The following is a 26,517-nucleotide window of genomic DNA, read 5'->3' on the forward strand; positions in this document are numbered from 1 at the left end:
ACTACCGAAGTCACGTCCAAGGAGAAAGTGGAGAGATGCCGACTCTTTGGTCAGTGAGCATCCCTCGGTCTGATGACTCTGCTATTCTCACATATCAAAGTAACTCATATCACTTCTAGGCCTTTTGGCTAAGATCAAGCATCAGGCAACTTGGATGAATTCCACAGACCCAAAGGTTTCTTTTCAGCAAGGCTTAAGCCTCACTTTATCAGGAACACTTTGCAATCACAGTGGATTAATATGAAGGTGCCCACCTACACATGCATACAAGGTTATGATGCCTAATGCTTAAAATGGCACCTAATTTTAAGGTGAAATTTGTAGGCTAATTTGAGAGACTGAGAGACTGTTATGATTTCTGTTCTGCATTTGCTGAGGAGTGATTTACTTCCAATGATGTGGTCAATTTTAGGGTAGGTGTGATGTGGTGGAAACCACACTACTTCTATCCGTTGGACTTGGCGAACACTGGAGTTGCTGTCAAGGTACATTTCAGCAGCGCGGGGTGGGGGCCATCTGGTAGAGGTGAAAATTGTAGGCTAATCTTCTACATCAAGCATTTTAAACTAAAAACATACAAAAACAATTAGTTCCTCTTACCTCACTCTGAGTTATTACAAGTTCATAAGTTTCAGGAGTTTCAATTCTAGAGTCAAGAGTAATTAACACAAGTCAGCATTTTGTTTTACGTAGCACAGGAGCTAGCATGATGGATTATAAAGCAATGAAACAACCGTGTGTGTACATGTGCACCTACATGAACAACCATGCTGGAATCAACATGCGCCAGTTTCACTTTTCCCTTGCACTCCTCATTTTTTCGCAGACACACCAACCATTAGAAGCACCCGATTTCCATTTTCCACCAGAGTGATTTGCAAGCATATAAAAGCTGCAGTTCCTTAGTTCCCTGGGCTGGGTTCTAAGTTCAATCTAAAAACACCAACCAATCATCTTAAGGCCATCTCTGGTGAGCAGCTCAAGCTCATTCTCACTGCTGGCTATTCTGTGGCTACAATAAGCTGCTGACACCATGATTAGCACTAGAGAATGCTACCTGAGCAAAGCACACCTCGAATCCCTGCCTCAGGACCTGGAAGGGATAATCCTATTCACAACATGTAGAATCTAAAGAGCTCCGTGGAAGGAGATGAAGAGACAAATCCCTGGCTAAGGATACTGATGATATTGTTGTCAAGCAGGTACCCTGGAGGGTCCCCCAATGAGATCACTAAGGGGGCCCCTAATTGTTAGCTGCTAACAGGTGCCAATTCTGTTCCTATTCTTAGCATCTTTGAAATAAATCTTCCTCTTCTCTTCATGCATGGCATTTCAAAGTCATAAATATTGTCTTTTTAGATGGGAAGGTAACTAGTAAGCTGTCAGAAATAAAAAAAACACAGTTTAAGAGCTGTGGCTAAAATCTGTATGCCAACATCATAAAGAATGATACTTTTATTAGGTACTCAATTCCATGTGCAGTCAAAGAAGAGAAAGTAAATAGTAGGTCACTGACTGTCAAGAAACTAGACTGACTAGTTTGTTCGGTCTTTCATTCATTCATTCATTCATTCATCCATCCATGCATTAATCCATCAACACTGACTGACTCTCAAATATGCAACAAATGCCGTGCTAGGGACTGGTAACACAAACGTGTTATAGAACAAGTCTAGCCTCTTCTATACCATGGAGTTTATGGTCTAGCATGGTAGGTGAGTGCTAATGAAAATAACCCACAATTAAAAACACAATGACAAGATGATGAAAATCCTAAAGGAAATAAACAACAAAGATGTGACTGAATCAGGGGTCTGGGCGAAAGAAATGAAGAAAGAATTCTTTTAGGGAGGGAAGTCTCAACTGTAGGACATTAGATGGAGAGGACAGCATGTTATGGGGTGGAAGTGATGGCACCTTTGAAGGAGCTCCATGTTTTCAGGGCTAAGATAAAGCTGGTCAACCAGCAATGTACACAGTGAGAAGGAAGGAAGAGGGACCAGCTCATGCAGGCCTCAGTTAAGAATGTTTATTTTTATCCTAAGAGCAACGGGAATCCACTAAAGGGTTAAAATAATAGGGGCTAATATTTACTGAGCACGTCAACTATGCCTGGCACACATGAACTCGTCCAAGCCTCCCGATAACCACATGATGTAAGCACCACTGCAGTCCATTTTACAGATGGGGAAACTGAGACTTAGGGACCAAGATCACAGAGATGTATGTAGCAGTCAGGATTCAAACCCAGACAGCCTGGCTCCAGAGCCTAAGCAACAATGCACCACAGAGAGCGGCAATGACTAGAACCAGTGATGGCAGTTCTTCCGAAACAGATCCCTGGCTGCAGCATAAGGAAGAGCCTGCTGCACGTGAAGCCCTATCCTGGGTGCCTAGAGGAGTCAAGGGAGACCAGGAGAGCTTACAGTCTAGCAGGGAGCTTAGAAGTAATGAGGTATGGCAGGAAGGGCATGGGGCTGGGTCAGGAGACCTGAACTTTAGGTGCGAACCTGAAACTTGACAGCTGGCCCACGGGGCAAACCTACCTTGCTTACGAGATTTTAACTTGCTCATCTATAAAAATGGAAGAGCTGACCAGATGATTCCTTTAAGTTACTCCCTGACCTGAACTCCTGCATGTTCTTATACCTGAATCGCTCCATCCCCTGGCTTCTATCCACCAAGCACACAACAACATTCAAGCTTCTCTCCTGCTCCAAACCCCTCCCTGCTCAGTCTGTCTCTCCTATGACTTAACCATCAATCACCTCAACCAAGGCATCCACAGATGGACACTGCCCTCCACGTGCTCCTCCTCAGACCTGCCTCCACGAGATGGCCTCCACCCGGCACTGCTGAAATGTACCTTGACAGCAACTCCAGTGTTCACTAAGTCCAATGGCTAGAAGTAGTGTGGTTTCCATCACATCACACCTACTCTAAAATTGACCACATCATTGGAAGTAAATCACTCCTCAGCAAATGCAAAAGAACAGAAACCATAACAGTCTCTCAGACAACAGGGCAATCAAATTAGAACTCAGAATTCAGAAACTAACTCAGAACCGCACAGCTTCATGGAAACTGAACAACTGGCTCTTGAATGTTGACTGGATAAACAATGAAATGAAGGCAGAAATAAGGATGTTCTTCGAAACCAATGAGAACAAAGACACAATGTACCAGAATCTCTGGGACACGTTTAAAGCAGTGTCTGGAGGAAAATTTGTATCAATAAATGCCCACATGAGAAGCAAGGAAAGATCTAAAATCAATACCCTATCATCAAAATTGAAAGAGCTAGAGAAGCAAGATCAAAAAAACTCAAAAGCTAGCAGAAGACAAGAAATAACTAAGATCAGAGCAGAACTGAAGGAGATAGAGACATAAAAAAACCTTAAAAAAAAAATCAATAAATCCAGGAGCTGTTTTTTTTTTTTGTTTTTTTTTTTTATTTCTACCCTATAGTCAGACCATTAGCCAGGTTAATAAAAAAGAAAAGAGAGAATAATCAAATAAATGCAATAAAAAGGATAAAGGGGATATCATCACAGATTCCACAGAAATACAAACCACCACCAGAGATGACTACAAACAACTCTATGAACATAAACCAGTAAACCTGAAAGAAATGGATAAATTCCTGGACACTTGCACCCTCCCAGGCCTAAACCAGGAAGAAGTCGAAACCCTGAATAGACCAATATGAAGGGCTGAAGTTGAGGCAGAAATTAATAGCTTACCAACCAAAAAAAGCCCAGGTCCAGATGGGTTCACAGCCAAATTCTACCAGACATACAAAGAGGAGATGGATGGTAGCACTGCTTCTAAATTATTCCAAACAATACAAAAAGAGGGAATCCTTTTCAAATCATTTTATGAGCCCAACATCATCTTGATACCAAAACCCAGCAGAGACTCAACAAGAAAAGAAAACTTCCGGCCAATATCCATGATTAACATAGATGCAAAAATCTTCAATAAAATACTGGCAAACCGATTGCAATAGCATATCAAAAAGCTTATCCATCCCCATCAAGTAGGCTTCATCCTGGGGATACAAGGCTGGTTTAACATATGCAAGTCTATAAATGTAATTCACCACATAAACAGAACCAAAGACAAAAACCACATGATTATCTCAATAGATGCAAAGAAGGCCTTCTACAAAATTCAACAGGCCTTTATGTTAAAAACTCTCAATAAACTAGGTATTGATGGAACACATCTCAAAATAATAAAAGCTATTTATGACAAACCCACAGCCAATATCATACTGAATGGGCAAAAACTGGAAGTATTCCCTTTGAAATCTGGCACTAGACAAGGATGCCCTCTCTCACCACTCCTATTCAATACAGTATTGGAAATTCTAGCCAAAGCAATCAGGCAAGAAAAAGAAATAAAGGTATTCAATTAGGAAAGGAGGAAGTCAAATTGTCTCTATTTGCAGACGACATGATTGTATATTCAGAAGACCCCATCGTCTCAGCCCAAAATCTCCTGAAACTGATAAGCAACTTCAGCAAAGTCTCAGGATACAAAATCAATGTGCAAAAATCACAAGCATTCCTATACACCAATAACAGACTTAAAGAGAGCCAAATCAAGAATGAACTGCCATTCACAATTGCTATGAAGAGAATAAAATACCTAGGAATACAACTAACAAAGGATGTAAAGGACCTCTTCAAGGAGAACTATGAACCATTGCCCAAGGAAATAAGAGGACACAAACAGATGGAAAAACATTCCATGTCCACAGTTAGGAGGAATTAATATTGTGAAAATGGCCACACTGCCCAAAGTAATTTATAGATTCAATGCTATCCTCATCAAGCTACCTATGACCCTCTTCACAGAACTGGAAAAACCACCTTAAACTTCATATGGAACCAAAAGAGAGCCGAAATAGCCAAGTCAATTCTAAGCAAAAAGAACAAAGTGGGAGGCATCACACTACCTGACTTAAACTATACTACAAGCCTACAGTAGTCAAAACAGAATAGTACTGGTACCAAAACAGAGATATAGATGAATGGAACAGAACAGAGGCCTAGGAGGCAATGCCACACCATCTATAACCATCCGATCTTTGACAAACCTGACAAAAACAAGCAATGGGGAAAGAATTACCTGTTTAATAAATGGTGTTGGGAAAACTGGCTAGCCATGTGCAGAAAGCAGAAACTGGACCCCTTCCTGAGAGCTTACACTAAAATTAACTCCAGATGGATTAAAGACTTAAACATAAGACCTAACACCATAAAAATCCTGGAAGAAAACCTAGGCAAAACCATCCAGGACATAGGCATAGGCAAGGACTTCATGACTAAAACACCAAAACCAACGGCAACAAAAGCCAGAATAGACAAATGGGATCTAATTAAACTCCAGAACTTCTGTACAGGAAAAGAAACAATTGTTAGAGTGAGCTGGCAACCAACATAATGAGAAAAAATTTTTGCAATCTACCCATCTGATAAAGGACTTATATCCAGAATCTACAAAGAACTAAAACAGATTTACAAGAAAAAAATAAACCCATTCAAACGTGGGTGAAGGACATCAACAGACACTTTTCACAAGAAGACATATATGAGGCTAAGAAACATATGAAAAAATGCTCATCATCAGTGGTCATTAGAGAAATGCGAATCAAAACCACATTGAGATACCATCTCATGCCAGTTAGAATGGCGACCATTAAAAAATCTGGAGACAACTGATGCTGGAGAGGATGTGGAGAAATAGGAACACTGTTACACTGTTGGTGGGAGTGTAAATTAGTTCAACCATTGTGGAAGACAGTGTGGTGATTCCTCAAGGACCTAGAAATAGAAACTCCATTTGATCCAGCAATCCCATTACTGGGTATATATCCAAAGGATTATAAATCATTTTATTATAAAGACACATGCACACATATGTTCACTACAGCACTGTTTAAAATAGCAAAGACCTGGAACCAACCCAAATGCCCATCGATGATAGACTGGACAAGGAAAATGTGGCACATATACACCATGGAATACTATGCAGCCATAAAAAAAGATAAGTTCGTGTCCTTTGTAGGGCCATGGATGAACCTGGAAACCACCATTCTCAGCAAACTGACACAAGAACAGAAAATGAAACACCGCATGTTCTCACTCATAGGCGGGTGTTGAACAATGAGAACACATGGACACAGGGAGGGGAGCACTACACACTGGGGTCTGTGAGGGGGCTCTAGGGGAGGGACAGTGCGGGATAGGGAGTTGGCGAGGGATAACACGGGGAGAAATGCCAGATATAGGTGATGGGGATGGAGGCAGCAAACCACGCTGCCATGTATATACCTATGCAATAATCCTGCATGTTCTTCACATGTACCCCAGAACCTAAAGTACAATAAAGTATATAAATAAATAGAAAAAAAAAAAGGAAGTAGTGTGGTTTCATTCTTGATCCTACCTGACCTCTTCAAAGGCCTCCGTGCCACTGACCCATCACTCCTTGTGAAGGCCCCTTCCCAAGACTTAGAAGTTTCACTTCCTCCAATCTTCCCCCTGCCTGGCTCCCTTCCCAGAACCTCCCATGGGGCTTTTTCCTGTACTTCCCTCCTTTGCATTGCCGTTTTCCAAAGCCTCATCTTCATCACTTACCTCAGTCCCTGGGAAAGCCTCCCACAGGCCCATGGCTCCAACTATGTCCCCTCAATCCTGCCACTCCCGTCTGGATCTTTTCCCATTACCACGATCCACAATTCCAGCTCGCTCTTCTTCCCTCTATGTGTTCTACTGGGAACTCCGAATTCAATACAACCCAAACCACCTTCACCCACTGACTTCCTAGGTTTAGGCTGGAATCCTGACCTCACCCGACTTTCCATATCTCAATCAAGTACCAGGTTCTGGCCATGGGGCAGTGTCACAGCAGTTCTTCCTTTATTAATCCAGGGTCTGCTGGCCCAGCTCAGGACTACCCAGCTCTCTCCTGCATCACTACAGTCATCGAAAGTGTGAGGGCCTACCTCTGGGCACGCCTTCACCCAAACACATTCCACCCAACAGCCAGAGTTTTCTCTGGAGGCAAACCTTATCCAGTAGCCTGATGTTAAAGGCCCATTTGTTTCTCCTCACTGCCTATGGCAGAAAGCCATAGATGAACAGCCATAGATGAACTGAACACTGGAAGTGGCAGGAACCGAAGGAGCTGGAGGAGGGGAGGAGTGGAGAGACAGGCATGGGAGCTCCATGGACCAGGGCCAGAGAGCCAAGACACGGGTAAGAAAGGACAAAGTGGCCCAGTCAGACTGGTGCTGAGAGAGTTCCATGGGGAAGTAACGGCAGGCTAGAGAGGCAGGTTCACATTTTGAAGATGTCATTGTGATTCATGTCTGTCTGTCATGGCAAAGCAAAACACTGGCTTATTCAATGATTCTAATTCATATACTTTCTGAAGTGAATTTTCAAGATGTTTGAAGCATGGGTAGAAGTTACCAATCTGCATAATTACACTATTGGGTGGTGGTTGGGGTGTCATATTTGCAGAAATCATTCATAGTAGCTTTTACTGTGAAAAAATATATTAAGCCCTAAGGTCAGTAACAGGTACAGATTGGGTATCCCTTATTCAAAATGCCTTAGACCAGAAGTGTTTCAGATTTTAGAAAATTTGCATTGTACTTACTGGTTCAGCATCCCTAATCTGAATCCCAAATTCAAAGAACTCCAGTGAGCATTTCCTTTGAGTGTCATGTTGGTGCTTGAAAAGTTTCAAATTTTAGAGCGTTCTTGATTTGGGATGCTTGATCTGTATCAAAATCACACTAGGGACTTGGAAATCAGACTCACCAATGGGAGGATTTTAAGATTTCGTCCCCTTTCTCTTGCTTCTATCAGAAAGGCTATCTATGCTTTTAATTTTATACATTAAACAGGGAATGTGTAACTTAAGAACAGAAAGTAAAAACTGTCCAAGGCAGATTTGTGAACAAAGCTGGCATTGTGCTGTAATTTGGATACAAATACAACCAAGGTTTGATCTGAATAATTTGGTATTTTAAAAGCTAGGTTTTCATTTAGGTTCCTGCTATTGAGACTGCATTTGGAAGTGGTAGGACCTGGGATTTAGAGGGAGATAAGTGTGTTGGAATATTATTTATCAGAAGGAGGTGTAGTATGCTTTGTGTTCTATTGAAAATTTGTTTTATATACTCAACAAACATAGAAGGAGATCTCGTTTGATGACAGGACTGAAAGACTAAGACATACCATGTACAATGCCGGGCTGTAGATAATAGCAAAAGACCCAGGCAAGAAATACAAATTACTGACCCCATCCACACCCATCCCTTAGGAAGATGGGCTAGGTAAGGATACCTCACCTGAGGAGTGCCCCAGCTATACACAAACCTAGAGTCACAATGAAAAGTAGTCACCAAGCTTCTTACTTGACAAAGGACTCATACAAAGGATCACATTTCTGAGCAAAAGGGAGAAAGTTTTTACAGTTTTATTTTTTGACACATAATGACTGTACATATATGGGGTACCTAGTAATGCTCTGACATATATAGTGTATAGTGATTAGATCAGGGCAATTGACTAACTCCAGTTATGTGTTTAGAGCTGTTAAGCAGTCTGTTTATAAGCTGACTGAGCAGTAATAGAGCTACCACAATCTACATCAGGGCAGCCACCCGGCATTTCTTATCATTTGCCCCCTTCAAACTCAACCACTCAAGGTAGCACCTCTAGACAAACCAACACTTTCCTGTCACTTGTTTAAAACCTGTACACAGGGATCGGCTTTGGTATTCTCTGCTATTTAGTTCTATATATAGCAAATCAAAAAGGGACTAAGAGAAGCACGAAAAGACTTTCTAAAGGCCATTTGACAGTTTAGAAGAAGTCAATTACAGCTGACACATAGCTGTTACCTTGGAAATCACACCTATTCATTTGTGTTTAGAAGAATAGGAAAGATATTTCCTCTGAAACAGACATGTAAATCTAAAACAAGACACAGTATAAGAAGAATCTCTTCCCCAGAATTTTTTCTTTAAAAAAAAAATCTATGACTGTAAATATAATAAACACATTTTCCTTTCAATCAATTCTTTTTACATGGCTAATGGTACTCTTTGGAGAGAAAAATCTCCAATGTTTATTTTAAAAGGGTTTTAAATGGACTTTGGAGGAAAAGTCTCAGTACTTCATTTTCTGGAACACAACATGGACTTTCCCGTATTATAAAGGAGATGTTAATGTTTTGTCAGCTAAAAAGTTCTCCTATATAGTATGCTACTTAGTTTAAGTATTGCTAGAAGTTTTTCAAATACCAGGACATCTTAAACAGGAAACACTCAAAGTATATTTAGGAACGTTTTATAGTATGTCAATTATCTCAAGCTCCTATATAATAAATAAGTTAAAAAATTAAAAGTAAACACAAGATTTTTAAAAAGCAAACTTATTTGGTCAAAACAAGATGTGTGGGTGTAAACTTTAAAAAACACATCAGCATAGAAAGCAATGGACATGTGTGCTGAAGTCCAGCCATAAGCAGCAGGAAGCAGATGAGGAGAGAACACCTGGGCCTTATCTGAGCCGTTGCTGCAACTCCTGTGCTATCATTTGGGTACCAAAATGACAAAGATTCAGTCTGGTGAGTTTGTATTTTAAAATCTAGGTTTTAATTGTAGGTCCCTGTCATTGAGATTGCATTTGGAAGTGGTAGGATCTCTGAGCTTCAGACGGGGATGAGTTTGTTGGAATATGAATTCTGGAAAGGAGGTGTAGGTGTCATATTCATGAACTTGGGGTAGGTGGCTTTGGGCCAAGGTGGTCTCTGAACCACATTCATCTCAAGATCCCTTATGCTGGGATAGAGTGGAAAAACAGCTTCGGGATGCCTGTCCCATAGCCCAGAAATGCCTCCCAATACACCCTCACTGTCCAGCACACGCTGGCATAAACACATGACCCATGGTTTGTCCCTCTGATCTACATGTAGTGGTGGCCAGGAATAGGAAATCTTCAGAGGGAAAACAGTCTCCTTTTAAAGTTTACTTTTTTTCCTGGTTGATAAGTTATTCCTTTTCACATTAAAAACTAGAAGGGAAAACCTCCATCCTTTAGTATTTAAAGCAAATGAGTCTGTTAATAACTTGAAGTCATGTTTTAAAGAGGCATTTCTTTACCTAAGTCTCTATTTATAGCTCTCTGAAAGCTAAGAAAGCAATTAGCTATATTACAAGCTCTTAGGCAATGGAACTGGCTTTACTAATTATGTTTTCATTAACACCGTGTTATTTCACTCTCTTAGTGGGAGCTCTTCAAACACCCCTTTGGTTGGTAGAGTATATGGATGTCTTCTATCCCATACTGCTTATTCATGACAACTTGTTAATTTCTTATCAAGGATGACACACAATGGGAAAAAAGCTAACAGTCTCTCATGAACTGTCATGAAGTAAATTTATGAATTTACACACAGGATTTGAGATTTAGCTGTGCTAAATGAAACCCAATAAAAATTAGGCATTACAATTTTAATGTAATGACATAGAACCTTGTATCTTTCTAGGTTTTCATTTTTCTTTAACATGGAGTCAGAAACATATGCCTCATAGGGCTACAGTGAAAACTAAAAATTTTAAAGGGAATACAGATTCAATCAGTAAATGATGAGCTTTCAAGATACTAAAATGACAGATGCTGCCAGACACGCTCATCTGCCCAAATGGTGTGAAGCATACTTAGAATCACTCTTTGATTTGCAGCTGCAGTCTGTGTATAGCCCATCTGTGGATTTATGGTGATACAGCATCAATCTTTGCTTTCTGTCTTTTGGGAGGGATGAAACAGGCTAGGAGGGGCTCAGGATGGAGAGTTCTCAAGGCCTCCTCCAGCTAGGGTCTGGTCAGCCAAAGCCCTTTTTGGTTAATCTCAGTGCTGCTAGCAAACATCACCGCATCTCAGGGGTGTTGCTGGGATGGGGACAAGGGTGACAACAAGGTCACTGGCTCTTTGGAAGTTTTAGCAGGTGAGGGGGGAAGCCAGAATTGTGGTTGGCGGGCAGGAAAGAGAAGGAGGAAGTCGCATTCAAGAGTAGATCATCCCTATTTTGTCCTCCAACTTAGCAACATCTATACACTTTTGATGTGCATCCTCTTCGAACCATCATCAATCTGCTTCTAAAATTTTACCCAACAGACATATTTGTACAAAAGTATGCAAAGATACACATAAAGGATATTCACTGCTACATTATCTGAAATAGCAAATTATCAGCAGTTGTTTTTAAAAAAAGAAACAGATGTGTACTCGTGTGGAAAGACAACCAAGATATAATAGTAACTGAAAAACTAAATTACAGAGGACTATGTGTATATAATGCAGTTATTTTAATCTTAAAAAGGTGTACCAACATGCAGAATAGGGTGGGTAACTTCTGATCCATCAAAAGATAGGTCAAAGAGTGGGAAAGAAGACTTATTTTATATATTTCTACACTATTTTAATTTTATGAGCTTATATTTAATTTCTAATAAAAACCCAGTATCCCCAATCTAAAACAATATTCTTGTATAGAAAAGAGCTAACGCAGCAGGCCTGCATCTGCTATCCTTAGAAAGGCTGCTTAACCCCTGGCTGGTGTCTGGGAACTTGGATTTTCACCAAGGTTTTCACCATTCCCTGATAAGAACTGTTCATTGTGCCTAAAGTTCAGGCAAACAATATAGCTTACATTGAGGATCTGCTTTCCTTCTGGGTGTTTGGAATTTTGGTTTGTGCTAGGCTAAGGGTGCCTACATAATCAACCCCAAATAAAAACCCTGGCTGCATGGACTCAGGTGACCTTCCCTGATAGGCATTTCAAAAGAACTGCCATGACTCGCCTCCAGGGGGAATTACGTGCATCCTGTATGACTCCAGGGGGAAGGGACTCTTGGAAGCTTGGGCCCGGTCTCCCACATCATCCCATGCACCTCTCCCTTTGCTGAGTTTGCTGTTTACGTTTTTGCTGTAACAAATCATAGCCATAACTACACGCTGAGCTCTGTGAGTCTTCCTAGCAGATAGTCGAACCTGGGGGTGGTCTTGGGGGCCTTCTCATTCTCTTCCACAGCACCTTCTTCTTGACCTTCTTAGCATTACTACAATTTGTAATTGAACTGTGCATCTTTTCCACTAAGTTCCATGAGATTAACCACATGTGTTGGTTACTGCTATATACTACACAAATATTCAATCAAGTCGTTAAATAAAAATAAGGGAAAAGGAGCTCAGCTACTAATAACAGAGAACCTGCTGGAGAGTGCGTGTAACAGAGTTTTACTGGCACCACTCCTTTTTTGATTCTGGAACCCCTGAGAGTTACTCAAATTAAGATGCTCAGAAATCAATACTCAGACTCTGTATTTAATGAAAAGTATCCAACTCTCTTCCCTCCACCCCTCCTTTCTGCTCCTAATCTTAAAGAAGAAACTTTTACAAAGACAAGAGGGTTTCCGGGCCCTATAGGTTGCCACAGGCCTATAGGCATCGTAAGAGACCATCATGAGGAAGGGGCTCCCCGTGCTCAGACCACTTCTGTCTACTCTCTTTCCCTGTGCCTTGGGGCTCCTCCTCTATGCCACCACCCTCATGAAAAATGGAAAAAGTCACATTAACCACCACAGACTGGAGACCTAAAAACTTGGGGAGCTGCAAGGTCAATCTTGTGTTGAACTCCAAAGTGATATTGACTTTTACCCACAGACAATTTGTCTCAGTGATGACTAAATCTCTGATGTTCCAGACATCCAGAGATCACACTGGGCAGGGGTCTGTTCTCGGCAGTCTGCATGCTGCTACTGACTCAAATCCTCCCTGAACCCCTCGCCACGTGATGGAACAGGGTTTACTTGGTTTTACGTCCTGGGTCCATTTTGCTGGGTGCATTTTCTCCATTCTATCATCTCACCCTATTGCATTCATCTAAAGCTTATCACAAAGAGAAATTAATCTGCCATTTCTACAGTGTTATCAGGCCCCTGCAGTGTGTTCAGTATCATGTGGCCTGGGAGAAAGCCTCCTAAATCCTGGAAAGTTTTTTTCACCCTGGTTTCCTCTGCAGGGCTAAAGCCAGCAACAGCATCTGCATCAGAGTCGGCTTTTAGAATGCCACTGCACATACTTCCCCTGACTGCACTGCCCCCTCCCCCGCTCCTTCTCTCCTTTCACAGTTACCTGTGTGTGTCTTCATCTGCCCACTCACAGCCCATTAGAAGGGGAACAACCAGAGGATGGAATCTGTCTTGCTCATCTTTGTGAGCAAATGGTGTGTTTAGGGCAGTGCCTTACAAAGTAGGTGCTTAAATAAAGATATTTTTGGGTGAATTGCTGCCTTGTTTCCTGTACCTGTAGAATGGATACAATATTTGCTATCTTTTTCCTATGCTTTGAAATCACTGAAATTCTGGTACTAACAGAGAAAGAATCTAAAGTAGTGGATTTAAGTGTTCCTGAAATCACACCTTCTGTTCCATTAAGTTTCTGCTTATAGAGAGGTTCTATCGACTGCTCAACAAATTATATGCAGATACTAGATGCGAAGGGGTTTAAATAATCTTACATCTACAGACAGGAGAGGAAGGAAAGATGACATGATGGACACCAGCTACATTTCCATCACTGTGCTCATTGCCGTCTCTCTTCCTGTCACCTCCCATGCTCCCCTATCCCCTCCATTAGCAGGCATCTTACCCAGTTCTCTCCCCTTACCCCTATGCTCCTTGCTTTCTTCCCTCCATCAGGCAATACTAAAGTGTTTTCAGACGAGATTGAGCACGTTCACAGTGGTATAGTGTTCAAGTGCTTTCATACTGAGATGACCAACAAACCCCTTTGCCTCCTCCCTGCCCAGCATCTCTGCCTTTCCACCTCCAATGGGGTAGCATCACCACTCCCTGCCCAGCACTGGCAGTGGACACTCCTGCTCCACTCCCCACTTCTGATACTCTTTACCTTGCTGGCCTTCAGGATATTGATCTGCTCTTCATACACCGTGTCTCTGTTTTTCTCCAGAAAACCATCAGAGAGGTACTCCACCTGGGGCCACAGCAAGCAGACAGAGGAACAATCGTTAGTGCTTCAGCCTGACTGGGTTCCTTCAGCAGTTTCTCAACTACTTTCATCTCATCCACGTAGCATTTTCTGAAAAGAGCTGTGAGTAGATGCAAAACCCACAGATGTTTCCATTTAAAATGCAAACCCAATAAGCGGTCAGGGTTTACACAGAGGGAACTGAGTATTCATACTGTGGAAGAAATTGTATTAAAGGGAGTTCCCAAAATAAAAGGCTTCTTTAGGGCTCATAAATGCAGCTTCTCAGCCATACCTCAGACCCAATGAATCAATCTGTATTTTAACAAGATCCTAGGTGATTTATACACAGATTACAATTTGGGAAACACCAGGCTAGTGCGTGGAAAACAGAAATCCACTTAGAAAAAGTCTGTGCATGCACCAGCTACGGAGAAAGCAGCACCCCGAGGAGTAGCCACACTGGCTCCAGGTAAGAAGCCAAACCACCCGATCCTGTGTTTTCATCCCTCCCTTCTCGCTCAAGCTCCATGAGAGTAGACTCTTAACTGCTTTAGAATATAATTTATATATATATATGAGTGACTGGACAACTATGGCACCCCCTGTTAAGTTATGCCACGTGGTAAGCTTGGCATCCCCAAGAAGTGGAGGGGTGGGTAAGAGAGGATGGAAGGGGAACCTAGCTGAGGCTTCAGGCCATTTGAATTCAGAAGGGACAGCCCTCTCTCTAGGTCCTGAGCCTCTGGAGTCTACTTAGGGAGGGGCCAAAAGACTACCCAAGCCAACAGAGAGGAGAGCCACCTTGTCTGCAAAGTGGATGACGATGAAGGCTGTGTTGGACATGCGGGGCTTCTGGAAGTGCTGGCTGCTGGAGTGCCGGTCATACAGCTTCTGAGCCCAGTTCTGGTCAGTTCCTTTGGGGACCTGCAGAACCATGAGACAGGGCAGAGTGCTTTGTGAAGAGGAAGAAGCCAGCCCTGGGTTGCAGCAGAGGGATGGGATCAGTAGGCTGGCTCCATGAAAGTGGATTCAGCCCTCGAACTGGGACCTTAAGTGGATGGTGGGAAGAATGATTCAACCATACACATTCAGGATCCTGCCACGGCGTGCCCTCCACCTGCCATTGGCTCCTGTGGGGCCTGTGGCAGCAGCTGAGCCTGCTGGTTGGCAGATACTGGAAGTGCTAGGGAAGATGAGGGTGAAAACCCAGGTTACAGGAGCAGAGTCACAGCCCGAGGGACCACCTAAAGGTACTTCCCTGCAACTGGGGCAGTGACATCAGCATCACAAATACATCCACCTGCAGTGTCAAGCTCACCCGCTCACCCGCTCACCCGCTCACCCAGGTGAACTCCTGCCACAGGAAAGCCCATCTTCCTTCCCTAAACTCACCTAAATACCATCATCTGGGTCTGGCTCAAGTCCCTCCTTTCCTGACCACTGCTGATCTCACTTCTCTCTTCTTTGGAATTCCTCACAATCAAGCTCTTACACATACCCTAGCATAATGCGCACCACTGAGTTTTGGGTATCGTCACTACAAGCTGTAAGTTTGTTGTGTTCAAGGACTGACTGTCCCTTATGTTGTTTATGTGACCCTGAAAGAACTGAGAACTGGGTTCTGGCCATGCAGGGGGAACTGAGTAGTGAATGATCTACATGGTGCTCATCTCTGCATCTGCCACTGTCTAGAGTCAGACTTAGAGGTTCCACTGCATTAAGAATCCTGAAGGCAGCCCTTTTAAATATCTTCATGAATGACTTCAGAGGAAAAAAGCATCTTGCTTCATTGACAATATAACAGAGTCACTGTAACTACCACTCATATTGCCAAGGATGACAGCAACTCTTCCAGTGGAAAAGTGCTCCCTCCTCCCTCCCCTGTCATCCCTGGTCATTGCTGCACACACCTACCGACCAGAATCAGTCCAGTCCTCAGTGACAGGTCACTAACTGTCCTGCCCTTCTTTGGTTTAGACTGCACATTTGCATCGGGCAGGGTTGCAAGTGACCCTTGCACTAGCCATTTACACAGCAATTTTTATGGTAAACTAATAAAATTCGTGCCATAAAGAAAATGCTTACATACTTGGGAACCAACTTCTTAAATCCTCTGTAAGCAAGCTGATTTTGCTCAAGATTCATTTTGGCATAACTAATATTGAATACTCAGTGCTAAGCACCATGGGCAATTCAAGAAAAGAAAACTATCTCGAAGGAGGCTATTAATTGTACCGGGCAGTACAATTAAATATATAAAATATATTTAATTCAGCAGTTTCTATATATACCATTTTATATTTGTTTCCAAGCATTCTGTGTTTAGAACCACCAGGTATGAAGGAAGGAGGGGTCTTCCCAGTATGGCTGTCAGGACCCGGTTGGCCCGAGGACAGGCGCAAGAGGGATCCTGAGGGAATGGTAGAACTGGGGCAGATAGAACTATGGTGAGAAGCCCCGCATAGCAAACATGTAAAATTGGCTAGGAACAAAATCATCTTTCCTTGAAGATGAAATTGGACTTCTGTAAGAAGACTCCTTAATCCTACATATTCATTAATTCAGACTGATGTGAATTAATAAGCAGAGAAAACCAACAACCAAGGTCAAGTGTATACATATTTTCTGACAAGGATCAGTCTCTCCTTTCACTGCCCACCCCACCTCCAACCAAACGTAAGGGAAGGCCAGCAGGAGTTAACAACAATCCGGAGTCTCAGATGATACTCACAGCTAGTGCCCACGGCACTTATTGTTTGCCAGGCCATTTTCCACACATTTTATATGTATCAACTCATTTAACCCTTGTACAATCATGTCAGTTAGGTGCTATGTTTGTAAAAATTTTAGAGATGAGGAGATTGAGACAGAGAGGTTAAGTAACTTGCCAAGTTCACATAAAGGGGAAGCATTAGGTTAGTGCAAAAGTAATTGTGTTTTTTGCCATTAAATAGCAGAGCTGGGATTCTAAGCAGGACAGGTAAACTTTTCCTGCCTGACAACAAATTTTTAAAGGCTGCCACAAAAACAGAACCAGGTAGAAGGTGCTTATCTCCAAAAATCTTTCCATAGAAGTAGATTTTAAATAGCTACAGGAAAAAGAAAAAAAAATCGTATATTTTAATAACTTCTGGGTCATGGATATCAGTAGCTCCATAAGATGCAGTTGAATTGAATCCTTTAAAAAGGAAATCCAAGGCCGGGCGCGGTGGCTCAAGCCTGTAATCCCAGCACTTTGGGAGGCCGAGGCGGGTGGATCACGAGGTCAAGAGATCAAGACCATCCTGGTCAACATGGTGAAACCCCGTCTCTACTAAAAATACAAAAAATTAGCTGGGCATGGTGGCGTGTGCCTGTAGTCCCGGCTACTCGGGAGGCTGAGGCAGAAGAATTGCCTGAACCCAGGAGGCGGAGGTTGCGGTGAGCCGAGATCGCGCCATTGCACTCCAGCCTGGGTAACAAGAGCGAAACTCCGTCTCAAAAAAAAAAAAAAAAAAAAAAAAAAAAAAAAAGGAAATCCAGTTTGTAGATGACGGGGGGATGGAGGCAGAAAACCCCCATGGCATGTGTGTGCCTATGCAACAGTCCTGCAAGATCTGCACATGTACTCCAGAACTTAATTTAAAAAAAAAAAAAAAAAGGAAATCCACATACGGCTTCATATGAACTTCTCTCTGCTCTTCTCAAAGCAATGCAGAGAGACCTCTGAGCCAGGAGCTAGGACTCCAGCTCGGTCCTCGTCTAGGCACTTCTGTCCCGCAGAGGCCTAAATCCCTCTGACCTTGTGTGCTGGCCACTGATACATCAAAAAGCAAAGGTCCCATCTGTATTAAATGCCCAGAATAGGCAAATCCATACAGAAAGAACGGTTAGTGGTTGCCCAGGGCTGGAGGGGATCATGGGGAGCAGCCGCTAAAGGGCTTTTTTACAGGGTGATGAAAATGTTCTAAAATTGTGGCTGGGATGGATGCACAACTCTGTGAACATACTAAAAAATCACTGAATTGTATACTTTAAATGGGTGAATTGTATGGTATGTCAATTATATCTCATTAAAGCTGTTAGAAATACATTAAACCTGACTCCACTCCTTGCCAGTAAAATAACAACAACAACAAAAAGAGCAGGCATTGTAGTGGGGAAGTGCAAGTTCTGGCTCCCTAAGCCCCTCTCAGCATTCTCTGCGGAACTCTAAACAGAAGCCATAATCTGTATCACAGATGTTACCATCATTGGCGTGGGACGTCTTCTGAGGCCAAAGCCTGCCCCCAACAAAGCTGCTGACAGGAGCTGACCGTTAAGGACCCCAAGGCCAGCCAGGCACTATAGCTCACACCTGTAATCCCAGCACTTTGGGAGGCCGATGTGGGAGGACAACTTGAGCCCAAGAGTTCAAGACCAGCCTGGGCAACAACATAAGGAGACCTTGTCTCTACAGAAAATGCAGAAATTAGCCAGGCCCTGTGGCACTTGCCTATAGCCCCAGCTACTGGGGAGATTAAGGCAGGAGGGTCACTTCAGCCTGGTAGGTCAGGGCCACAGTGAGAGCTGTGATGACACCACTGTACTCCAGCCTGGGTGACAGAACAAGACACTGTCGCAAACAAAACAAAACAAAACAACAACAAGAAACAGACCCCAAGGCCAGTTACTCTATGTCTGCTTCTTTTCTCGTTCCTGTTTCCCTGGGCCACTGGCGCCAACCTTCCTGGCCGCTCACTGTCTCCTTCCATTCCACACCCATGCAGGCTCCGTCACGCCTTCTACTGCTGCTGACCTCTCACATCATTGCACCTTAAGTACCTCTGGATTCCCAGGCTCTTTAAGGAATACGCTCCGGCCCTGCCCCTCTTTGCCATCACAGAAGCCCAGCTGGGCCTCCCAGGACTCTGCTGTCCTCACTCTCCTGGAATGGAGGCAGCTCCTTCCTCCTCACCTGCCAACCACACCCAGTGCTGCTTCCAGGCCTTTATATTTCACCTTTACAAAATACCCTCCGCACGCCCAGCAAAACATCAGTTCAAGATGAATCCAACTGCCCATTCTCTCCTTCCCCGTACCTAGGTGGCTGGATAAGACCACACATCAACTCATCTTCCCGTAACCAAGCCCTGCCAATATACTTTATATAATACAGTACTGCAGCCAAAAACAAAAACAAAAAACTGAATTTCACTCACAGAATCGCTTCTATGGATTAAGACACTATTCCTAGGTCTAAGCAGGAAGTTGACCTCAACAACTCCTAAAACTCAATTTATGGTCTTTGACCTCAGCAAACCAATCTGTGCACTCTGCAATTTCTCTTTCTGCTTACTGGGCAGCCATTCCCACCTTCCTCCATTCTCTTCAAGCTTCTGACCCTGCCACCTCTCAGCAGATGCCTCATCTCCTTCACTGCGAAATAGAGGCTGTCAAGCAGGAAATCCAAAACTCCTGCTGCAACATGCAGAGACTTTCATCTGCACCCACAGCCATCCCTCTTCTGTCCTTCTCATGGGAGAAAGGCCTCCCTCCTGGCTGGCTTTCCATCCACCCACCCCTGCCTCCTGGCAGACCACAGTCCGCCCACGCCCATGCTCCTCTCTCGCATCCCCTCCTGTTCACAGCCAAGCCTCTGAAAGTTCAAACTCACTGTCTCCGCTGCCTCACCTCCTGTTCTTCTCAAATTACCGAAATTAGGCTCCTGCCCCAACAACTCCCTTGGAAGGAAGTGCTCCCCTCCAGGGACTCACAGAGACCCTCTCCCTGCCGAGCTCCCGGAAGCCCTGGTTCCCTCCTGCCTGGGCTCACAGTGCCGCCCCCTCCAGGCTCTCCCCAGCTCAGCTTGCACACAGTCTGGGAGACCTGCTGATCTGATCATTCACATCTGGCCCTCTCTCTCCTGCTTCTCCCCCATAGGCTGATCCCCAGAGCCTTCAGGGTAGGCTTCAAAGCCCAAATGCCTTCAAAGCCCAAATGCCTGCTCTGGGTGGACATGGCCTCTCAGTCTCCCATGGTCCCTACTTTCCAACCTCACCTGCCCCACCAGGAGTTCCAGATAAATCAGATCACTTCAAGTTCTCCAAGTGTGACATTCCCTTCATGTGGAATGCCCCTCCTCATCTGACTTTTCTTGGGAACGCTCTCCCCACGACGCTTTTTCTTCTGTCATTTCCTCCACAGCATTTCTGGTTCTTTGTTATCATAGATGACACTTCAGTGCCTGCCTTTGACACTTGACCCTTTCAACGTGTGCAGGGCTCAGTGCACTATTCCGTGAACATGTGGCTTCCCATGTGAATGAACAGATGGACGTGGGAATGGCACTTCACTTCCCTCCATCGCAGGAGTCATACCTCGACATGAAAGTGCCAGAGAAGGAAACCTTTGGGGCTACTTCTTAAGAAACCACAATCTGAATACAGAGTAAACTCTCCTGACAGCAGGCTGGGCCAGGTGAGGAAACAGGGGGCAGGGGACATTGGCCTCCCCACTGAGTGAGCTGATCTCACTCCACAGTCCTGAGTGATTTCCTCCCTTCCAGGAAACAAAGAATCCTCATCACAGGGCACAGGGCAGAGCCTGCCACCCTACTCAGGCCCGCTGGTGAGTGCTCCAACATCTCCAACCTGAGACAGTGCCTGGGCTTCATTCGCTGGCATTGCTTCCAGGGTTCAAGGTTTCCTGTTCTTCTGCGAGAAAGGGGGACTGATGAGTGGGAAGAGGTCAGCAGGAACTACCAACCCAAACAGGGCTTAGAAGGCAGCAGGGGCTGGTGTACACCCACTACCCACCGGCCACCAGGCATCTTTGGAGAGTCTTGTTAAGAGCAGCCTGGAAATTAACATTTCTGACAATCAAACACCTTCTTGGAGGAGTGGGCTTGGATAACTTAGGAACAACTGTAGTTTGTGGCTTGTTTGGGGCCTGTCTGCAAAGGGGTTTTTCCACCTCAGGTGGTTTAATATTCTGGTCCAGTCTGCACTCTCTTTTGCAGCCGTGGCATCAGTCACAGGCCCTGCGGAGCACTCCCAGCATGCTGCCCCTCTAAACCCATGGCCACGCCATCTCCACGCTTCTCACTTAAACCCCAGCTCACTACTCTGACTGTCACTGCACAGCTTCTCCATGAAAAGTGATTTTTCTGCTGGCTGCTTCTGCACCATGAGTCCAATCCTTCATGTGACCGTGTCCTGTCACATGGGGTCACAGAGCCCAACTGTTCACAGTGCAATCTCTATTCGTTCTCACCATGCAAAGTAACCAAGAGACAGGGAGGAAAGGACGTGTCTGAGGCTGCTTCCACAGCCCAACAGGATCCCTCCCAAGGGGCACCGAGTTGCCCAGTCACGGCAACTCCAGGGAGACTCCCAACCCTGCTCAGGCTCATAGCCACGGGTGCTTCCAGGCCCCCCTATGTTTTAAAGTCAGGTTTACTGCAGAATAATTTCCATGCAGTAAAATGCACCCTTTCACTGAAGTGTACAGTTCAACAAGTTTTGACAAATGAAATAACACCTGTTGGCTTAAAATTCACCTGCGACTGATGCTCTATCAGATTATACCAAATCATCCTGAATTCCCAGAGCAATTAAACCTGGGACAAAAAGTCTCCACATCGTGAGCTTTTGTCATCTTCCTTAATGTGGTGTTCATCTCATCTCTTCGGCCACCAGTGTGTTTACACGTGTCACGTACACAGTACCACCCAGTGTCTTGACATGCCCAGCCCCCACCAGCCTGATTTGCAGGACACCCAGGCTTTCCACAAACCTGTGTAGGACAAACTGCCTACTCCTGTGCCCTGAGAACTGTATGTGACATTCACCTTCACCACCTGGGAGGAGAGTGAAAAGCCAGGGTTCTCCTGAGCACCGGCCTGTGGGGAGCCACACCAGCTTAGCATCCCAGAGGCCAGAGTTGGACGCAGAACATGGTGCTGCCTTTAGCTTTGGGGGTATGGAGCTGGAGGAGGCAGTTACTGATGGGAATCTCAAAGCAGACTGGGGAAGAGGAGCATGATCTTGGCTGAGTTAGGGAAGGCAGGTGGTGGCAGTGGATGCTGAAACCAAGAAAATAAAAGTGAGTCGTGAACAGCAGGATGGCCTAGGCTGTGACTTCAGCTATTCAGCCAATGCCACTCAATCTATGGACAATTGTTTTACCTTTACTGCTACCTCTCAGGTTGGGCAAGCCTGGACAAACATGTGCCACACTGAGAGATTATCTCTGCCTGGATACTGACTCTGAGGATGAAGCCTACATCTCTAGTGAAATGCTAAAAATCTTCAGGAGGTAAAAAGATGTGCAAGCTGTAGAATTGGTATATTTTCTCTGTCTTCTGTTTTATTGTTTCCCTTTCATTTTCAAAGGCAATGAAACTAGGAGAGCCCTTCTGGAAGGAAATACCTCCTACCAAACCAACAAGCTACACTTAACCCTTTACAGGCAAGATGTGGGAGAGCAGAAAGTAAAGGCAAGTGGGTTCTTTCCCTTGTAATAGCAAATATCGTGTGACTTTTATATCTGTTGATTAGAGTTTCCAACCTTGGAGGAACTGGTGTATGTGTATGTGTGTGTGTGTGTGTGTGTGTGTGTGTGTGTGTGTGTATATATATATATATCCCTTTAGCTACCAACCACCCAACTAGGAGAGATTTTGTAGATTAGATGCAACCCCTATCCTCGAGCAAGAAACCAGAGGCCAAAGAAGTTAGGTAATTGATAAAAACTCAGATCCTCTAAACCTTGCCCTCCCAGTGCTGCCAGGCACTCTCCAGGCTGACAAGTCAGCTCTCCTCCTGTCCCACCAGGTACAGCCCATCAGAAACCAGATGGAGAAATCTCTGAATCTCACCTGCCACCATGCCATGCATCTCTATCACTCACAAGCCATCTAATGTGGTAATAACGACCCCAGACTGGAGTCTTCACTCTCTAGGGATGCTCATTAGATGTTGCAGTTCTCCTCTTGGTACCTAGGCTACCTGGGGCATCAAGTCCAAACCACCATATCATGCCAATCCATGCCACCCAGGCTCCCCCAAGAGAGGCACCTGTTTACTAGTGTAGCAACACCTGCCAGTCACATTAAACATGCTGCATTCTAGTATGCAGAATGGTACATGCTTCCAGTATGCTGCAGGCCAATGCTTCTTCCAGCATACTAAAGATGAAATTCAACCTTTGAAATCTTATGTGATTCCCTTGTACCACACAGCTTCCCTCTGCCCCATACCCCTACTCTGGAATTCAACTAATTCACATCATCAGTTTTACCTTACATTCTTCATCCAACAGGTCCAAGATACCCAGCTTGGCTTCAATGAGGTCGATACAAGGTTGGTTATCATAAAAATCAATCAGGGTCCAAGGGATCTGCTCCTTCATGTATTCTTCTTGCTCTAGTTTGAACACATGCTAGGACAAGTAAAAAGGTCACACGAGTGAACTGCAGGCAGACCTTAACATTCACCTCCCCCAGGGGCTCAGTGAGTTCTGGGTCCTATAGCACAGCAGAAAACTGTCAGAAAAGGTTTGGATGCTAAGTCATAGTCATGACTGCAGAAAAGCAAAGCACAGTTAGGCGATTCCTCATTGCTGGGTGAACACTTCCTGGGACACTTAAAAATCACCTGAATTGCTGTATACCCAATTAATCACAGGAAGCCCCATATCTGGCTTGCTGTTGCTTCAATGCCCTAGAAACCTAGGCTCAGAGGAATGGGAGTCAAAGCCAAAGAGAGAATCATTTCCCCTCTCAGCACAGCTGTCCCCATTCAGTTCTCCCTCTTGAGCAGTGGAGAGCCCCTTCCCAAAGCTGGAGGAAACCAAGGGATGTCAGAAAACAGCCAGGGCCCACCCACCTCAGAGGAAGAGAAGTGACCTTGCTGTCCCTCCCAGAAGAGTCTCCCCCATCCCGGTACCCCCGGGTCTGGAAACCAAGCCTACCGAGTTGAACTGCTGCTGGAGCTTTTCATTTGCGTAGTTGATACAGAACTGCTCAAAGCTGTTTACCTCAAATGTCTCAAACCTATAAAATGGAAAGAGTAGACAAGAGACATCTCCTTTCGCCAAAGGAGTCAGTGGGACTTCAACAAAGCTACTCTCACCCAGGTCTCCCCTGACGCCACCACGAAATCCCCATTGTCTAATCTGGTGTTCAGAGACCACTGTTATAGATGTTAGCACTACACAGAGCCTAACTGAAGAACACATGTGTATTTTCATAACTAGAAAAAGCATAGACAGCAGGAAAATTTTGGAAAAGAAAAAGTAAAAAAGAAAGTCAGCAATGAATCATTCTATTATTTATATTGACTACCAGTCATATACTGGTGGATTTCCTTTTAGGAGTTTGACATTTTTGAAAAGAGCCAGAACTATATAACGTTTTACTTTTTTTCTTGAGACAGGGTCTCAGTCTGTCACCCAGGCTGGAGTGCTGGATCTTGGCTCACTGCAACCTCTGCTTCCCGGGCTCAAGGGATCCTCCCACCTCAACCTCCCAAGTAGCTGGGACTACAGGCATCACGCCACCATGCCCAGCTAATTTTTCTATTTTTTGTAGAGATGAGGTTTCACCATGTTGCCCAAGCTGGTCTCCAACCCCGGGGCTCAAGTGATCCACCCATCTCAGCCTCCCAAAGCACTAGGATTACAGGCATGATCCACTGCACCTGGCCTTACCTTCTATTATTATCATTTAACATTCCATTAAAAACACTTCCCCACACCACTGTTCTCAAGGCATCAGTTTTAACATCTGCCTCATCAACCATTGTATGGATCTGGGCCATGGTCTAGACCTAAAAATTGCGAAGGTGCCCAGGTGAGGGGACAGGTGATGCTGAAATTGAGTCGGCCCCCTCACAAGCACCTTTTTCTCAATTCACACAGGTGGCCATGAGCTGGCAGTCACCCCATAGAGATGCAGCATCATTTAACTGCCCCCACTGAGGACATTTTGGTTCTTTTCTCAGTTGTTAGCTGCTACCAATTTTGTGATAAATTCTTTGAATTCATAAGTCTTTCCTTAGGATGCTATCCTAGAAAAATTACCCGGTCAAACACTACCACTTTTCTTAAAAGGCAGAAGAAAATTAACTCCTGGAGAGGTGGAACTAATGTATGTTATGACACTACCTCCACCTCACAATGTACAAAAGTGTCTTGTTCTTCTAATACCGGTCAACGATATTTTGTTTTAATCATCTTTATTGGGTTAGCATTTACACAGAGTAAAATGCACCAATTTTAAGTGTATATTTTCATGCATTTTTCTTAAAAGTTTTTTCTCAACATCTGTTGATGGGGTGACACATTTTTGATAGAAAATTTTTATATAGAGATGTTCTGTGATACATGACATAGATGGAGGACATTTTCATCACCTGGAAAACTTCCCCCGTGCTCCATTTGGGTCAGCCTCAAGTGTCCTCCCCATCTCGTCCTGCCCTCTTCACTGGGAGACTGGGAATATTAATGTATCACAGCTCTTTGGTCAACTGTGTCATATTAGCTTTTTGGTGTCTTTGGTTCCTTGGAACCTAAAAATGTCTGAATTTTAATTTCTTTGATCATTACTACAGCTCAACATTTTTTCTGACTGTACTTCATGAATCATCTGATGCTTGGTTAATTTTGTTGGGGTTTAACTTTAAAAACTGACTTACTTGAGCACTTTGCATTTTAGAATATCAACACTATCATTCATTGCTCAACTCCAATGTTCACAATATGGCCCAATCTTTGGGCAGGGGACAGTGGAACCAGCAGAGGGGAGGATGGGGGGCATGACATGCAGCATAGTGGGCAGAGTCAGGGGTCCTCCCCACAGGCCATGCCGGCTACACTACGGGGTCTGGAATTTACTAGGCAGCAGCAGAGAGATTCTGAAGGATGCTGAGTGAGTTAAGAACTGACAACCTGACCTGCACCTTAGAGACCAGCAGGAGAACAATTGTGAGCCGGGGGAGGGGGTGCAGGCCAGGGGACAGGAAGCCAAATGAGGTAATTCTTACTGCAACAGGAAACCAGGCAAGATTCAGTCAAGGCCCAACGAGCGTGGCTGGTGGCCAACCAGCAGAAAGCTTCTGGGCATTAAGGAAGATGGGGATGAGATGGCCTTAAATGACCAACTGGACGTGCAGGTAAGACCCAGGCAACAAGACGGATTTGGTCGCACTCACCACGCTGGAAACATCATACATGTCGGCAGCTATAGCTACAAATGTGTGCGGCCCACGTTATACTCAACAGCAGCATCACGCTGAGGGGTGAGAAGGACAGAAGCCTATGCAGAAGAGAAGAACGTTTTCCACCTCTTCCCATTCACACACATACACCGCTCTTCCCACTCACTCTCACACACACACACACACACACACACACCCCTCTTCCCATTCCACACACACACCCTTCCCATTCACACACACATACACACCCCTCTTCC

General features: G+C 44.4%; 1 protein-coding gene across 2 annotated transcripts in view; it reads right to left on the bottom strand.

The window, feature by feature from the left end:
- Positions 1–26,517, bottom strand: part of MYO5B (myosin VB) — a 390,244-nt gene that overhangs the window by 115,714 nt on the left and 248,013 nt on the right. For both annotated transcript variants that reach the window (XM_032259434.1, XM_032259433.1), the window contains exons 11-14: positions 24,015–24,096; positions 23,343–23,483; positions 14,883–15,005; positions 14,001–14,084 (exon numbers count right to left, since the gene is read on the bottom strand). In XM_032259434.1, the coding sequence (XP_032115325.1) occupies positions 14,001–14,084; positions 14,883–15,005; positions 23,343–23,483; positions 24,015–24,096 (430 nt within the window). The remainder of the gene's footprint in view (positions 1–14,000; positions 14,085–14,882; positions 15,006–23,342; positions 23,484–24,014; positions 24,097–26,517) is intronic.

This window comes from Sapajus apella, unplaced genomic scaffold, assembly GCF_009761245.1.
Source record: "Sapajus apella isolate SASKATOON/1434 unplaced genomic scaffold, GSC_monkey_1.0 scaffold109, whole genome shotgun sequence".
NCBI lineage: Eukaryota > Metazoa > Chordata > Mammalia > Primates > Cebidae > Sapajus > Sapajus apella.